The 17,350-nt window shown below is 46.9% G+C and overlaps 1 protein-coding gene across 2 annotated transcripts in view; it reads left to right on the top strand.

Moving 5' to 3' along the window:
- The first annotated feature begins 3,740 nt into the window (after window positions 1–3,740).
- Window positions 3,741–17,350, top strand: part of tox (thymocyte selection-associated high mobility group box) — a 61,010-nt gene continuing 47,400 nt past the window's right edge. For both annotated transcript variants that reach the window (XM_079512094.1, XM_079512093.1), the window contains exon 1: window positions 3,741–4,716. In XM_079512094.1, coding sequence (XP_079368220.1) covers window positions 4,609–4,716 — 108 coding nt within the window. In that variant the 5' untranslated portion in view covers window positions 3,741–4,608. The remainder of the gene's footprint in view (window positions 4,717–17,350) is intronic.

The raw sequence follows: 17,350 nt of genomic DNA, 5'->3' as shown, positions 1-17,350 counted from the left end.
GATGATATTTTATTATATTAAAACTTGAAATGGCACATTCTGCATAGTGAGTACTTTCTACTTGTCGTAGTACATTTTGATGCCAATGTTGTACCAGTAGTATCAGGCTGCATTTTGAATTCAGGACTTTTACTTCCATCCATCCATCCATCTTCAACCGCTTATCCGTAGTCGTGGGGGCAACAGCTCCACCAGACATTCCTCTCCATAGCAACATCAGTGACTTCCTCCTGGGTGATCCTGAGGCGTTCCAAGGCCAGCGAGTCGATGTAATCCCTCCAACTGCGCCTTGGTCTGCCCCGGGGACCTCCTCCCAGTGGGACGTGCCTCGAAGACCTCCCTATAGGGAGACGCTCGAGAGGCATCCTAACCAGATGCCCGAACCACCTAAGCTAGCTCCTTTCCAGGCGAAGAAGCAGCAGCTCTACTCCGAGTCTCCCTCGCGTGACTGAACTTCTCACCCTATCTCTAAAGGGAGATGCCAGCCACCCGTCGGAAGAAAACTCATTTCAGCCGCTTGACTTTTACTTGTAACAGAGTATTTCTGCGTTGCACGTGATAGGTCTACTTTTTCCACCACTGGCAGTGTGATCTCACGTCTCCCATGGAAAGGTGATGGCATTCATTGAATGCCATCACCTTTCCACGGGAGAAGTGAGATTACAGTGTGAATCAGAAGCCTACAGCTACTGTGTAGAACATTAGAAATATAGAATCATGTGCATGCACAAAAACATAGCCTACCTAGAAACGCAGGTGGTACGTGCCTACGTGGTACGTGCCTACGTGGTACGTGCCTACGTGGTACGTGCCTACATGGTACGTGCCTACGTGGTACGTGCCTACGTGGTGCGTGCCTACGTGGTGCGTGCCTACGTGGTACGTGCCTACGTGGTACGTGCCTACGTGGTACGTGCCTACATGGTACGTGCCTACGTGGTACGTGCCTACGTGGTACGTGCCTACATGGTACGTGCCTACGTGGTACGTGCCTACATGGTACGTGCCTACATGGTACGTGCCTACGTGGTACGTGCCTACATGGTACGTGCCTACGTGGTACGTGCCTACATGGTACGTGCCTACGTGGTACGTGCCTACGTGGTACGTGCCTACGTGGTACGTGCCTACATGGTACGTGCCTACGTGGTACGTGCCTACGTGGTGCGTGCCTACGTGGTACGTGCCTACGTGGTACGTGCCTACGTGGTACGTGCCTACGTGGTACGTGCCTACATGGTACGTGCCTACGTGGTACGTGCCTACATGGTACGTGCCTACGTGGTACGTGCCTACGTGGTACGTGCCTACGTGGTACGCCATTATCGAAGGCCGTGGTTCTCAAACTTTCAAGGTTGGTTTGATTGATTGATTGAAATATTTCTTCAGTATTTCTTCTTACAGTACATTTCAAGCACAACTCAATACAAAGACTGTTAACTGTGAGTGGACGACCCAATAAAGCATTACACTTGTTTACAAGAGGGTCCACCTTGTTCAATTCATCAAAGATATATGGTATAAGGTCAATAACGGGTCTAAAGGATTTAGAACAGCAGTTGTAGTCTATCCTTGTTTTATATTATGTTCTTGTGTTCATACATAATGCCATGCATATGTATATTCTGTTGTTGTTGTTGTTATTGTTGCTTGTGTTTGTTTTTTCTGTTTATTTGTAAAAAAAAATCCAAATAAAGTACTGATCCTAAAAACAGAACAGCAGTTGTAATAGACATTAGTTAGTAGCAGTAGGCCTACCGGTACTTACAAGCAAGTTGGCACCTCGTCCTCGACAGAGTGCATTTCTAGTTTATTCATGAATTCCTCCATGAAAAAAAGGGACCCATTAAAAACATCCGTAGTCGTGGGGGCAACAGCTCCACCAGACATTCCTCTCCATAGCAACATCAGTGACTTCCTCCTGGGTGATCCTGAGGCGTTCCAAGGCCAGCGAGTCGATGTAATCCCTCCAACTGCGCCTTGGTCTGCCCCGGGGACCTCCTCCCAGTGGGACGTGCCTCGAAGACCTCCCTATAGGGAGACGCTCGAGAGGCATCCTAACCAGATGCCCGAACCACCTAAGCTAGCTCCTTTCCAGGCGAAGAAGCAGCAGCTCTACTCCGAGTCTCCCTCGCGTGACTGAACTTCTCACCCTATCTCTAAAGGGAGATGCCAGCCACCCGTCGGAAGAAAACTCATTTCAGCCGCTTGACTTTTACTTGTAACAGAGTATTTCTGCGTTGCACGTGATAGGTCTACTTTTTCCACCACTGGCAGTGTGATCTCACGTCTCCCATGGAAAGGTGATGGCATTCATTGAATGCCATCACCTTTCCACGGGAGAAGTGAGATTACAGTGTGAATCAGAAGCCTACAGCTACTGTGTAGAACATTAGAAATATAGAATCATGTGCATGCACAAAAACATAGCCTACCTAGAAACGCAGGTGGTACGTGCCTACGTGGTACGTGCCTACGTGGTACGTGCCTACGTGGTACGTGCCTACATGGTACGTGCCTACGTGGTACGTGCCTACGTGGTGCGTGCCTACGTGGTGCGTGCCTACGTGGTACGTGCCTACGTGGTACGTGCCTACATGGTACGTGCCTACGTGGTACGTGCCTACGTGGTGCGTGCCTACGTGGTGCGTGCCTACGTGGTACGTGCCTACGTGGTACGTGCCTACGTGGTACGTGCCTACATGGTACGTGCCTACGTGGTACGTGCCTACGTGGTACGTGCCTACATGGTACGTGCCTACGTGGTACGTGCCTACATGGTACGTGCCTACATGGTACGTGCCTACGTGGTACGTGCCTACATGGTACGTGCCTACGTGGTACGTGCCTACATGGTACGTGCCTACGTGGTACGTGCCTACGTGGTACGTGCCTACGTGGTACGTGCCTACATGGTACGTGCCTACGTGGTACGTGCCTACGTGGTGCGTGCCTACGTGGTACGTGCCTACGTGGTACGTGCCTACGTGGTACGTGCCTACGTGGTACGTGCCTACATGGTACGTGCCTACGTGGTACGTGCCTACGTGGTACGTGCCTACGTGGTACGTGCCTACGTGGTACGCCATTATCGAAGGCCGTGGTTCTCAAACTTTCAAGGTTGGTTTGATTGATTGATTGAAATATTTCTTCAGTATTTCTTCTTACAGTACATTTCAAGCACAACTCAATACAAAGACTGTTAACTGTGAGTGGACGACCCAATAAAGCATTACACTTGTTTACAAGAGGGTCCACCTTGTTCAATTCATCAAAGATATATGGTATAAGGTCAATAACGGGTCTAAAGGATTTAGAACAGCAGTTGTAGTCTATCCTTGTTTTATATTATGTTCTTGTGTTCATACATAATGCCATGCATATGTATATTCTGTTGTTGTTGTTGTTATTGTTGCTTGTGTTTGTTTTTTCTGTTTATTTGTAAAAAAAAATCCAAATAAAGTACTGATCCTAAAAACAGAACAGCAGTTGTAATAGACATTAGTTAGTAGCAGTAGGCCTACCGGTACTTACAAGCAAGTTGGCACCTCGTCCTCGACAGAGTGCATTTCTAGTTTATTCATGAATTCCTCCATGAAAAAAAGGGACCCATTAAAAACACGCACGCACACGCGCGCACGCACACACACACACACACACACACACACACACACACGCACACACACGCTAAAGTGCACTTACACGGGCGCTCCCTCTAGATGGAGCCTAAGTTCAGAGTCCTGTCTTTGTATGAATGGTGCAGACCTGTTCTCTACTCCGGAGAGAGAACAGAGACACAGTGGGAACCGCAAACAGTCTCTCACTCTCACACTGAGACCCAACGGGGACGAACTAACTCAACTTACTTACCGCCTTTTAACCTCACAACTTAACGAGGAACGGACTTTATTTTATTCATGCATGCTTGTCCGCAGGGGACCCGCCTCGGCGTAATTTGCGTAAAAACAAAAGTCACTACTTCTCGGATCCTTGTTTGTTGTTGGTCCTTTTCTCCGGAGCAGAACAACAGTGGACCGTGGTGGACCGTGTGGGGGTCCAGTGGACACAACACAACACAACAGAACACAACAGAAGAGAAGCCTTATTCAGTCACACTCGGGGAGAAGTTTGATCCTCATGTGTGAAACGAAGAGACAGACAGACTGAGGATTATTTATTTATCCACTAAAACTTGGTTTACTCTTTGCGCTGATCGCTGACAACAACAACAAGAAGAGGACTTTTCGCACGCGTTTGTTCTTCATCCTCCTGTTATTCCGAACAATACAGGGGCAATTTAAGCAACAGAACTGAAACGCATGTAGGCTAAGTACTATTTGTGGTCAAGCCATTCAATTCCGTGTGGGATATAATCATAATAATAATAATAAGAGCGCCACTTGCGCACTCTTCACCGTCTTATTTATTTCACCGAAACGTCTCTCAAAAAACTGGTGAACGCGGTTTATTTTATCTGTTTTAAAGAAAGAGATCTTTCCAACTCCAGCCAGGGATCCGTCCGTCCGTGTGTGAGAAGATTTTAGTAAGAAATAGATAGATTTAGGACAAGGATAGAACCACGAGAGAGAGAAGTGGATGTGGTGAGCCATGGATGTGAGAGTTTACCCACCTCCTCCTCAACCCCTGGCCGCTCCAGAGCACCCCAGGCTGGGCATGCAGTTCTCATCATACCCCGAGCTGTCCTTCGGGAACAAGGTGAGAAAACACACTGACTATATAGACCAAGACTCACAATTCTTTCTCTTTTCTTTTCCGTTCCTGTTTTATTTATAGCTACACTTTTTTGGGAGTTACAGAGCGCCGTACATACAGATGCACATTTTGACATTGTTGTTCAACCATTTTCAGCAATCTTAGTCTTTGATAGAGAAGTGTATTTTATAAGATAAATCTATGACGGTCTTCTTGACTCTGACCCAATAGGCTCTGTATTCTCGGTCTCGGAGTTATATAGGCTGACACGTGAAAAGGTGACATGTTTTCTCAATCATTTTCAGCAATCTAGCCTCGGATCAAGAAAGACTATCATAGATAAATACAACAAAATACGTCATCTATAATATTATAATTGATCTTTGGAGTTACAGTCCCGTAAAAGGTCAATTTTGTTCCCATCAATCATTTTTCATCTATGATTATAATTTTTTGTATCTGTAATGTCGTTAAATGGTTATCTGGATACTTATGAGCGCCACATGTCTGTAATTTAATGAGAGCTTTAGTCAAACTTCAGCTGTCTGCGTGCACAATTTGAAATTAATGGCAATTATAATTGTGTAATTGATAATTGGAGCTCCCATGCATCAGATCCAGCTGATGCTGCAGCCTAGAAGAATGACTCTTCAGCATATAGGCTATATGGTGAAATGTCTTCTCTCTCTCTTTTTTAAATTAATTCAGTACTTTTATTAGTCAAAAAACGACAATCAGCACGTGGTATAGGCTTAGCTATTCAGTCAGACATTAAGGCTAAAACAACAACATAGTTTCCATTGTGGTCCTTATGTATAGGCCCGTTCAATTCATCAACATGGCATGATAACAATAACACAATCATGCATTCATCAACAAATACAAACCACTATTATGTACAAAGTACATGTACATGTAAATAAAGCGGCAGTGAATGACACCTTTGTGTGCAACATTGCATTTATGTGGTCTCTCCTCCTGATAGGTGATTTTTCAGGCATAAAATTAAAGGGACACTTCACCCTTTTGCAAAAAAAATTATATGTTAATGACGTTTAGAAGATTTAGAACACTTTCCTGGGGGTCTTTATGTGTGTAATATGTGGTTTTAGATCTTTTAGATTTTAGCAGTGAGCCCAGTGTCTCTGATGTCATGGACACTGCAGGGCTCACTTCCTTCCTGGACTACATTTCCCATAATGCTTTGGTGCACTTGGATAGGGGGAGGGCTGTTTTACTGAGGCCCAATCCCAATCCGCTCCCTTGCTGACTCAATGAGCCCTCACTGACTTAGCTGCGCGTTCATGTGAAGTCTGCGAGGGCTTGAGGGATCATGTCCCATTTGAAATCGGTAAGTCAGTGCAGGGCTCAGCCCCGCCCCTTTATGTGCCCTTTGCCAAAGTCAGCATCGATGCTGACTTTGGCTGACTTTGGCAAAGAAATTACCCACAGTTCATAGCGTTACCAGGGGAATGAGGGGGATCCTTCGAACGTCAATCATTTAAGTATGCAAATTAGTTATGTATCGCGGTTAGAATGTCAACAAACACAATAGTGCTTTCTCACTGTTCTCAAAGCTGGGGAGAAGGAATAGAAGGCTATATATTAAATAACAATAATAATAATAATAAGGGAAACATGATGAGAAATGACTAATGAAAATGCAATTTATAATGAATATTATTATATATGAATATTACAACCCCTATCACACAGGAAAGTGTATTTATGAAACTAATAATAAAACGATCAGCTTAAATACTAAATAGACATGATAGACATGTATAAATAGGCCAAGCATGTGTCAAGCAAGTGTCATGACTCATCTTCAAAGTGCTGTCCCATTCCTTTCACAACAATTGGGAGCCCTTGCAGCCCCTCACCATCAAGCACTTACAGCTGACGTCACTAAAGTCAATGAGGGTTCAGGGCTTGAGGGAGGCGATTGGGATTGGGCCTGAGACATCGTGTAGTCCAGGAAATAAGTGAGCCCAGTGTCCATGACATGCAGAGACACTGGGCTCACTGCTAAAAATCTAAAATATCTAAAACCACATATTACATAAAGACCCCCAGGAAAGTGTTCTAAATCTTCTAAACGTCATTAACGAGGGTGAAGTTCCCCTTTAAGAAAACAGTGTTTTAGACGTTTTAAATGCATTAAAATGAAAACCAAATTAAAGGACCACTTCACCACTTTTCAACCTATCTTCATATAATAGGTCCTCACTAATAATCATTAAAAAAGGGCGCGATTTTTTTCTACTCAGTCTGTGTCTCATAGGACGGCTGTGGGAAGTTTAGAAACCGTCTTCCAGTGACATCATCATTAGGCAGTTTTTTTTAAACAAGATTTTTTTACAAAAATATTTAGATTTTCATTATCGTGAGAACGATGGCTTCCATTTTTGCATTGCAACTTTTCAGGACTAGAAAGCCTGCAGTTTTTATTAGCTTGTATTCCCCATCGATGATGTCACTGGAAGACGGTTTCTGAACTGCCCACAGCCCTCCTATGAGACAGACAGAGTAGAAAAAAATTGCACCATTTTTTCATGATTATTAGTGAGGACCTATTATATGAAGATAGGTTGAAAAGTGGTGAAGTGGTCCTTTAAGGTCTTAGTGTTCATACAAATGTGTTTTTCAGCAGTTAGCCTACACGCCTAATGCCACTTACAGTATATATGTTTCACACTATAGGCTACAATAGTGTCAGATTATTTATGAGTTCTCTTAAAATAGAAATAAGTCCTGGAATAGTTTCTTTTCCTGTTGGCCTCAGGCTCAGGTTACATTACAGCCATACTTCTGCAATGCGATAACCTAAAAATGATATTGACACACGCGAGCACGTGCACGCGCGCACATGTACAACACACACGCACGCACGCACACACACGCACACACAAATATACAGACACACACACACACACACACACACACACACGCACACACGCACACACACATACAGTCACACACGCACACGCACACACACACACACACGCACACACACATATACAGTCACACACACACACACACACACACACACACACACACGCGCACACACACACACACACACACACGCACACACACATATACAGTCACGCACACACACACGCACACACACACACATACAGACACACACACACGCACACACACATACAGTCACACGCGCACACACACACACACACACACACATACACATACAGACACACACACACACACACGCACATACACGCACACAGACAGACAGACACACGCACGCACGCACGCACGCACATGCACATGCACATGCACACGCACGCTCACACAGAGCTAGTGGAGGGAGGGCAGAGCAGGAAACAAGGCAACCATACAGTATAACAAATGACATCATTATGGAGTTGCACAACAGACCGTGCTACTGTACTGTACATGACTCATGTGGTTGGTTATCATACAATACCAGGTATTCTGCTGTCCAGGCACCTCACTGTAGCTGTGTGGGTTACTTGTAGCCTTCCTCCTAGCTGTCCAGGAACTAACGTAGCTGTAGCTGTGTGGTTGTATCCTTCCTCCTAGCTGTCCAGGAACTAACGTAGCTGTAGCTGTGTGGTTGTATCCTTCCTACTAGCTGTCCAGGAACTAACGTAGCTGTGTGGTTGTAGCCTTAGTTCCTTCTAGCTGTCCAGGAACTAACGTAGCTGTGTGGTTGTAGCCTTAGTTCCTTCTAGCTGTCCAGGAACTAACGTAGCTGTGTGGTTGTATCCTTCCTACTAGCTGTCCAGGAACTAACGTAGCTGTGTGGTTGTAGCCTTAGTTCCTTCTAGCTGTCCAGGAACTAACGTAGCTGTGTGGTTGTATCCTTCCTACTAGCTGTCCAGGAACTAACGTAGCTGTGTGGTTGTAGCCTTAGTTCCTACTAGCTGTCCAGGAACTAACGTAGCTGTGTGGTTGTAGCCTTAGTTCCTTCTAGCTGTCCAGGAACTAACGTAGCTGTGTGGTTGTAGCCTTAGTTCCTACTAGCTGTCCAGGAACTAACGTAGCTGTAGCTATGTGGTTACTGGTTGTAGCCTTAGTTCCTTCTAGCTGTCCAGGAACCTGTAGCTGTAGCATGTGTGGTTACTGGTTGTAGCCTTAGTTCCTTCTTGCTGTCCAGGAACCTGTAGCTGTAGCATGTGTGGTTACTGGTTGTAGCCTTAGTTCCTACTAGCTGTCCAGGAACCTGTAGCTGTGTGGTTACTGGTTGTAGCCTTAGTTCCTTCTTGCTGTCCAGGAACCTGTAGCTGTAGCTGTGTGGTTACTGGTTGTAGCCTTAGTTCCTTCTTGCTGTCCAGGAACCTGTAGCTGTAGCTGTGTGGTTACTGGTTGTAGCCTTAGTTCCTTCTTGCTGTCCAGGAACCTGTAGCTGTAGCTGTGTGGTTACTGGTTGTAGCCTTAGTTCCTTCTTGCTGTCCAGGAACCTGTAGCTGTAGCTGTGTGGTTACTGGTTGTAACCTTAGTTCCTTCTTGCTGTCCAGGAACCTGTAGCTGTAGCATGTGTGGTTACTGGTTGTAGCCTTAGTTCCTACTAGCTGTCCAGGAACCTGTAGCTGTGTGGTTACTGGTTGTAGCCTTAGTTCCTTCTTGCTGTCCAGGAACCTGTAGCTGTAGCTGTGTGGTTACTGGTTGTAGCCTTAGTTCCTTCTTGCTGTCCAGGAACCTGTAGCTGTAGCTGTGTGGTTACTGGTTGTAGCCTTAGTTCCTTCTAGCTGTCCAGGAACCTGTAGCTGTAGCTGTGTGGTTACTGGTTGTAGCCTTAGTTCCTTCTTGCTGTCCAGGAACCTGTAGCTGCTCTGTGTGGTTACTGGTTGTAGCCTTAGTTCCTTCTAGCTGTCCAGGAACCTGTAGCTGTAGCTGTGTGGTTACTGGTTGTAGCCTTAGTTCCTTCTAGCTGTCCAGGAACCTGTAGCTGTCCTGTGTGGTTACTGGTTGTAGCCTTAGTTCCTACTAGCTGTCCAGGAACCTGCAGCTGTAGCTGTGTGGTTACTGGTTGTAGCCTTAGTTCCTTCTAGCTGTCCAGGAACCTGTAGCTGTAGCTGTGTGGTTACTGGTTGTAGCCTTAGTTCCTTCTAGCTGTCCAGGAACCTGTAGCTGCTCTGTGGGGTTACTGGTTGTAGCCTTAGTTCCTTCTAGCTGTCCAGGAACCTAGCTGCCTGTAGCTGTGTGGTTACTGGTTGTAGCATTAGTTCCTTCTAGCTGTCCAGGAACCTGTAGCTGTAGCTGTGTGGTTACTGGTTGTAGCCTTAGTTCCTTCTAGCTGTCCAGGAACCTGTAGCTGTAGCTGTGGGGTTACTGGTTGTAGCCTTAGTTCCTTCTAGCTGTCCAGGAACCTGTAGCTGTAGCTGTGTGGTTACTGGTTGTAGCCTTAGTTCCTTCTAGCTGTCCAGGAACCTGTAGCTGTAGCTGTGTGGTTACTGGTTGTAGCCTTAGTTCCTACTAGCTGTCCAGGAACCTGTAGCTGTAGCTGTGTGGCTACTGGTTGTAGCCTTAGTTCCTTCTAGCTGTCCAGGAACCTGTAGCTGTAGCTGTGTGGTTACTGGTTGTAGCCAATAGTTCCTTCTAGCTGTCCAGAAACCTAGCTGCCTGTAGCTGTGTGGTTACTGGTTGTAGCCTTAGTTCCTTCTAGCTGTCCAGGAACCTGTAGCTGTAGCTCTGTGGTTACTGGTTGTAGCCTTAGTTCCTACTAGCTGTCCAGGAACCTGTAGCTGTAGCTGTGTGGCTACTGGTTGTAGCCTTAGTTCCTTCTAGCTGTCCAGGAACCTGTAGCTGTAGCATGTGTGGTTACTGGTTGTAGCCTTAGTTCCTTCTAGCTGTCCAGGAACCTAGCTGCCTGTAGTTGTGTGGTTACTGGTTGTAGCCTTAGTTCCTTCTAGCTGTCCAGGAACCTGTAGCTGTAGCTGTGTGGTTACTGGTTGTAGCCTTAGTTCCTTCTAGCTGTCCAGGAACCTGTAGCTGTAGCTGTGTGGTTACTGGTTGTAGCCTTAGTTCCTTCTAGCTGTCCAGGAACCTGTAGCTGTAGCTGTGTGGTTACTGGTTGTAGCCTTAGTTCCTTCTAGCTGTCCAGGAACCTGTAGCTGTAGCATGTGTGGTTACTGGTTGTAGCCTTAGTTCCTTCTAGCTGTCCAGGAACCTAGCTGCCTGTAGTTGTGTGGTTACTGGTTGTAGCCTTAGTTCCTTCTAGCTGTCCACTGTGTCCAGGTTGAAATGAAGAAAATGCCAGCACTCATTGTATGTCCTTTTCACACACTGTGTCCAGGAACCTAGCTGTAGCTGTGTGGTTGTAGCCCATAGAGTGATATAATACAAGGATACAGTTGCTCAGTGGCGTTTTGAAGCACCCGGAAGACTGCCGGAACCTAACTGTGTGGTTGTAGCGTTCCTTCTAATGCTGTGTTCACATGTGCATATGCGTGTGTGAAATCTTATAGTTTTAAGGGCAACTGTTGTATAATCGCAATATTACACTCGAGGGTGTGCGTTACTGTCATTAATGGCATTTCTGCACTGAACAGAACGAGCCGAATGCACACCCTCTCGTGTAATATTGCTTAACCCATTTTGACCTGAGATCAGATTCTAAAAATGTCTTCTACATCCTGACAGTTTGCTGAAAAAGCTATGTTTCTGTCAGTCGTTCTTCGATTTTTCAAAAATAGCAGACCTACAAGCTCGTAGCGCGCCACTCGGTGGCGCGCTATGAGTTTGTAGATCTGCTATTTTTCAATAGCTAAAGCATAACATAATGCTAACACAGAATGGGTTAAGTCTACCATTCATTTTCAATGGAAGCCAAGCCAGCGACATGAAGATACAAGGATGCATTTGGCGTTTGTAGCTGCTGCAAAAGCTACAACAGCTACAAAGCTTTAAAAAAAGGGGAAAAATGGCTGGTTTCAACTTCAACTACAAAGATGCAAAGCTACAAATACGCTGCGTAGCTTTGCATCAAGTTGTATGTGTTGCACCTGACCGTGTGAACGCAGCATAGCTGTCCTGGAACCTACAGCTGTGTGGTTATTGACTGCCCGACACTTCTGGTAGCCAGTGTTGTTTTTAGCATACTGTAGTTTTAGTCATAGCCTCTTCAATAGTTTTCATTTAGTTTCAGTCACATTTTAGTCACCTGGAATGTTTTAGTGTTAGTCTAGTTTTAGTCGACTAAATATCATAAGATTTTAGTAGACTAAATCTACACATTTTAGTCGACTAAAATGTATTTTGGCGGGCCTTGATGCCGTCGTAATTTGTTCCTAATTTGTTTGATTTGTTGCGCTGCGCATGTGAGCTTGTAGATCTGCCATTTTCAGCATGCAACCACTGGAACTGGGGGTGGCAATGAAGGACCGGGAAGTCTGGCGTAGCATTGTGGAATCCATGATCTCAACCGCGGTCGAAAAATGATGATGATGATGCTACATGTATAGAAATTAGCTGATTAGCCGACATCAAAGGTAGAACAACGTATAGGTTGCACCAGGCGTCAATGTTAAACTGAAGTGACATCGATAAATTCCAAATATTAATCAAAGTATTCTGAGGCACCCCTGGACTGGACTGGACTTGCGTCCCGGCACCCACTTTGAGAAACCCTGTATTATAGAGCGTCGCAGTCCCGCCCCTGTCATGACGACGCCAGGCCCAGGAAATGATTCCCAATGCATTTTTCCCATAGACATTTCAAAACGTATTTATTTAAAGACGGTTACGCCGCGGACAAAGCCAACTCGAGTCGTGACAAATCATGACAATAAACACAATATTTTGGACCAAACAAATAATTACAAAGAAGGAAAACAAAAAAAAAAGTTTAACCTGCCGTTTTTTTCTTCTTTCTAATTATTTGTTCGGCCCAAAAAATTGTGTTTGTTGTCATGATTTGTCACGACTCGAGTTGGCTTTGTCCGCGGCGTAAACGTCTTTAAATAAATACTTTCTGAAATGTCTATGAGGAAAATGAACGGAGAATAATTTCCTGGGCCCTGGTAGGGGGCGGGACTGGGCCCTGGTAGGGGGCGGGACTGGGCCCTGGTAGGGGGCGGGACTGCGACGCTCTATAGCGGGCAACTACAACAGTCTGATATGTGCACCCCAGTGTTTGCCTTGTCTGCCTTATATTTTCTGGGGTCCTTGTTTATAAAGTGTAGTTGCTTATTTGGGCTTGTCTCCTAAATGCTGTTTAAACAAACCCGTGGCTTTCAAACATTTTCACGACAAGGACCCCCAGATTAATGTGTAATTGTATCCCCATGTGAAAACATTTTGTGCCAGGGAACACTTCTGGGTGGGAACCCCTTTTGGTGTTAGCATTATGTTATGCTTTAGCGATTGAAAAATAGCAGATCTACAAGCTCATAGCGCGCCACCGAGTGGCGCGCTACGAGCTTGTAGGTCTGCAATTTTTGGAAAATCGAAGAACGACTGACATAGAAACATAGCTTTTTCAGAAAACTGTCAGGATGTAGAAGACATTTTTAGAATCTGATCTCAGGTCAAAATGGGATAGTGTAAAGTGCTCATAAAGCCTAGTAGTCGTTTCTTTTCGGGCTTGTTTTCATAGACCTGATTGATTGTTTCTATCTGGTGCACTGCACAGTGCACACCACTGTTTGTCCGGGCAGCAGTTATGTGGAATATGGGTTGTATCTGCAAGCAGTCAATTAGCTCTGTTGTTAACTTAAAGCCATATTACGTAACTTTGCTCTCATTTCCTTCTATACCGGCAGTCATCAGCCACTGGCGTGGTGTGGTGCTGTCTGTTTATCAGTCATCAGCCACTGGAGTGGTGTGGTGCTGTCTGTTTATCAGTCATCAGCCACTGGAGTGGTGTGGTGCTGTCTGTTTATCAGTCATCAGCCACTGGCGTGGTGTGGTGCTGTCTGTTTATCAGTCATCAGCCACTGGAGTGGTGTGGTGCTGTCTGTTTATCAGTCATCAGCCACTGGAGTGGTGTGGTGCTGTCTGTTTATCAGTCATCAGCCACTGGAGTGGTGTGGTGCTGTCTGTTTATCAGTCATCAGCCACTGGCGTGGTGTGGTGCTGTCTGTTTATCAGTCATCAGCCACTGGAGTGGTGTGGTGCTGTCTGTTTATCAGTCATCAGCCACTGGAGTGGTGTGGTGCTGTCTGTTTATCAGTCATCAGCCACTGGAGTGGTGTGGTGCTGTCTGTTTATCAGTCATCAGCCACTGGAGTGGCGTGGTGCTGTCTGTTTATCAGTCATCAGCCACTGGAGTGGTGTGGTGCTGTCTGTTTATCAGTCATCAGCCACTGGAGTGGCGTGGTGCTGTCTGTTTATCAGTCATCAGCCACTGGAGTGGTGTGGTGCTGTCTGTTTATCAGTCATCAGCCACTGGAGTGGTGTGGTGCTGTCTGTTTATCAGTCATCAGCCACTGGAGTGGTGTGGTGCTGTCTGTTTATCAGTCATCAGCCACTGGAGTGGTGTGGTGCTGTCTGTTTATCAGTCATCAGCCACTGGAGTGGCGTGGTGCTGTCTGTTTATCAGTCATCAGCCACTGGAGTGGTGTGGTGCTGTCTGTTTATCAGTCATCAGCCACTGGAGTGGTGTGGTGCTGTCTGTTTATCAGTCATCAGCCACTGGAGTGGTGTGGTGCTGTCTGTTTATCAGTCATCAGCCACTGAAGTGGTGTGGTGCTGTCTGTTTATCAGTCATCAGCCACTGGAGTGGTGTGGTGCTGTCTGTTTATCAGTCATCAGCCACTGGAGTGGTGTGGTGCTGTCTGTTTATCAGTCATCAGCCACTGGAGTGGTGTGGTGCTGTCTGTTTATCAGTCATCAGCCACTGGAGTGGTGTGGTGCTGTCTGTTTATCAGTCATCAGCCACTGGAGTGGTGTGGTGCTGTCTGTTTATCAGTCATCAGCCACTGAAGTGGTGTGGTGCTGTCTGTTTATCAGTCATCAGCCACTGAAGTGGTGTGGTGCTGTCTGTTTATCAGTCATCAGCCACTGGAGTGGTGTGGTGCTGTCTGTTTATCAGTCATCAGCCACTGGAGTGGTGTGGTGCTGTCTGTTTATCAGTCATCAGCCACTGAAGTGGTGTGGTGCTGTCTGTTTATCAGTCATCAGCCACTGGAGTGGTGTGGTGCTGTCTGTTTATCAGTCATCAGCCACTGGAGTGGTGTGGTGCTGTCTGTTTATCAGTCATCAGCCACTGGAGTGGTGTGGTGCTGTCTGTTTATCAGTCATCAGCCACTGGAGTGGTGTGGTGCTGTCTGTTCATCAGCCACGGGAGTGGTGTGGTGCTGTCTGTTTATCTGGAGTGGTGTGGTGCTGTCTGTTTATCTGGAGTGGTGTGGTGCTGTCTGTTTATCTCATCAGCCACTGGAGTGGTGTGGTGCTGTCTGTTTATCTGCAGAAACACACTGTGCTCTCGCTGTATTCTTGGTGTTTTCACCGTTTGCTTTGGTACTACTAGCCCAAATAAAAATGTCCCTGTCTACCGAAATATCAATCAATCAATCAATCAATCAATCAATCTGCAGTAAAACAATTTAGGACAGTAGCAGCATCATACATCAACAGGATACAGTATTCTGACAGGCAACAGGGAGAGAGAGAGGAAGATGAGGAGTGGCAGCAGCAAAAGGTCGTCGGGACCGGGAGTCGAACCGGCGACACACTGTCAGGGCCAGGTCGGGGGACCGGGAGTCGAACCGGCGACACACTGTCAGGGCCAGGCCGGGACCGGGAGTCGAACCGGTGACACACTGTCAGGGCCAGGCCGGGCATTAGCAGCTACGATCACTGCTGTCCCTCCGTAGCATCAGTTATAGTAGATTTTCTATTGCTTTAAAATATATCGTGGGATGTTATATATATAACATCCCACGATTTTGTAACCCGCTTTTCACCCCTTTGTCAATTATCTAATGTGATCCTGGCCTCTACACACCCTCCGCCAACGGACTGCTTCCTTCATGCATAAGTGTCCAAGTTGCTCCTTTACACCTGACAGGGGGGAGTTTCCCCAGGCCAGACGTAGCGTGTGGAAGGAACACGTTATTCCAACCAGTTCCTTTCCCCTCCATCGGGCGCCCCGGCTGGCCAGGATTACTGCATGTTTTTTGGGAGGGTACCTTCCCTAGGGGACACGGGGGGAGAACATGCAAACTCCACACAGAAAGGCCCTTTCGCCAACCCCGCCTCGGGTATGGGCACTGCATGACGCGGAGGAGGGAACACGCCCCCAGCGCCCACGGCCGCCCCCAGCGGGAATCGAACCCAGGACCTTCTAGCTGTGAGGCGACAGCACTACCGACTGTGCCACCGTGCCCCTTCTATTTGGCGGCGGTGGCTCAGGGGTAGAGTGCCTGGATGGAAACCGTAAGGTTGCCAGTTCGAACCCGGGCTCCCGCAGAGTTACTGTCGACGTGTCCGTGAGCAAGACACTGTTTTTGTTGGTGCCTTGCATGGTTTCAGCTGCCATTGGTGTATGAATGTGTGTGTGAATGGGTGAATGTAATGCACAATCTCTGTAAAGCGCCTTGGATAAAGGCGCTATATAAATGCACCATTTATCATTTCATATTTCTAGTGCAACTGAGTAGTATCCGATCTCTGTCACATCATGTACTGTACCGTTGGGTACCGTCGTGTTTGTAGCCAGCTAGGTTTCTGCTGAACCTGTTCATCTTCTGACCCGCTGAGTGGACCTGCTGACCGCTGGCCTCTGCTCACAGGACTGACCCGCTGAGTGGGCCTGCTGACCGCTGGCCTCTGCTCACAGGCCTGTAGGTAGCTATGAATGGACGGACGGACGTCATGGTCGTCACATCACAGTCACCGCTGCAATCATTGACAGACTGCTTTTAATTCTTCCCTGTTCTCTCTCGCTGACTCAGTGACTCTGTGGGTGATTGACCACATAATCATTTACAGGCAGGTTTTGTACCCTTGTTGTTTAATGGACTTAATGACGGCACTTAGCGACGTGCCTTAAGCACGCACGCACACACACACACACGCGCGCGCGCACAGTTTTTGCGTGTGTCTGTCCCACGCATAAGTTGGGTACCGTCGTCCAAACCGATTGACTTAAAACTTGCGTGTCACCGATGACGTGAGGGTGTGATCGCAGAACCACGTATGTATGTGTACTGTCTGTCTGTCTGTCTGTCTGTCTGTCTGTCTGTCTGTCTGTCTGTCTGTCTGTCTGTCTGTCTGTCTGTCTCACTAAGCTTATAGATCTACAAGGAGAGATCCAAGGACGGGTGCAGTACTTAGTTTAGACAGTTTTTGGTTTTAGACTAGTCATTGGTTAGACCAGTCATTAGTCCTACAACTACAACCTATCTCAAACCCTCACCCCAAACCTAACCTCCCACGGGGCAGCACACCTAAACCTAACCTTAACCCCCCCCCCCCCCCCCCCCCCCCCCCCCCCGAGGACAGTTGTAAGTAACTCAAGTGTGATTCTCTCTAAGACTGAAGTGTGTCTAAGTGGTGGACTTGGCCCAACGGTTTGACACGGTGGTGGTACCTGCTGCTGCTGCTGCTGCTGCTGCTGCTGCTCTGCTGCTGCTGCTGCTGCAGACCGATGTCTCATAACTGTACTGGCCGTTGTGGAGAGAGAGAGAGAGAGAGGGGGGGGGGGGGG

This window comes from Electrona antarctica (genome assembly GCF_951216825.1).
Source record: "Electrona antarctica genome assembly, chromosome: 1".
Taxonomy (NCBI): domain Eukaryota; kingdom Metazoa; phylum Chordata; class Actinopteri; order Myctophiformes; family Myctophidae; genus Electrona; species Electrona antarctica.
This window is presented reverse-complemented; position numbering and strand designations above follow the sequence as displayed.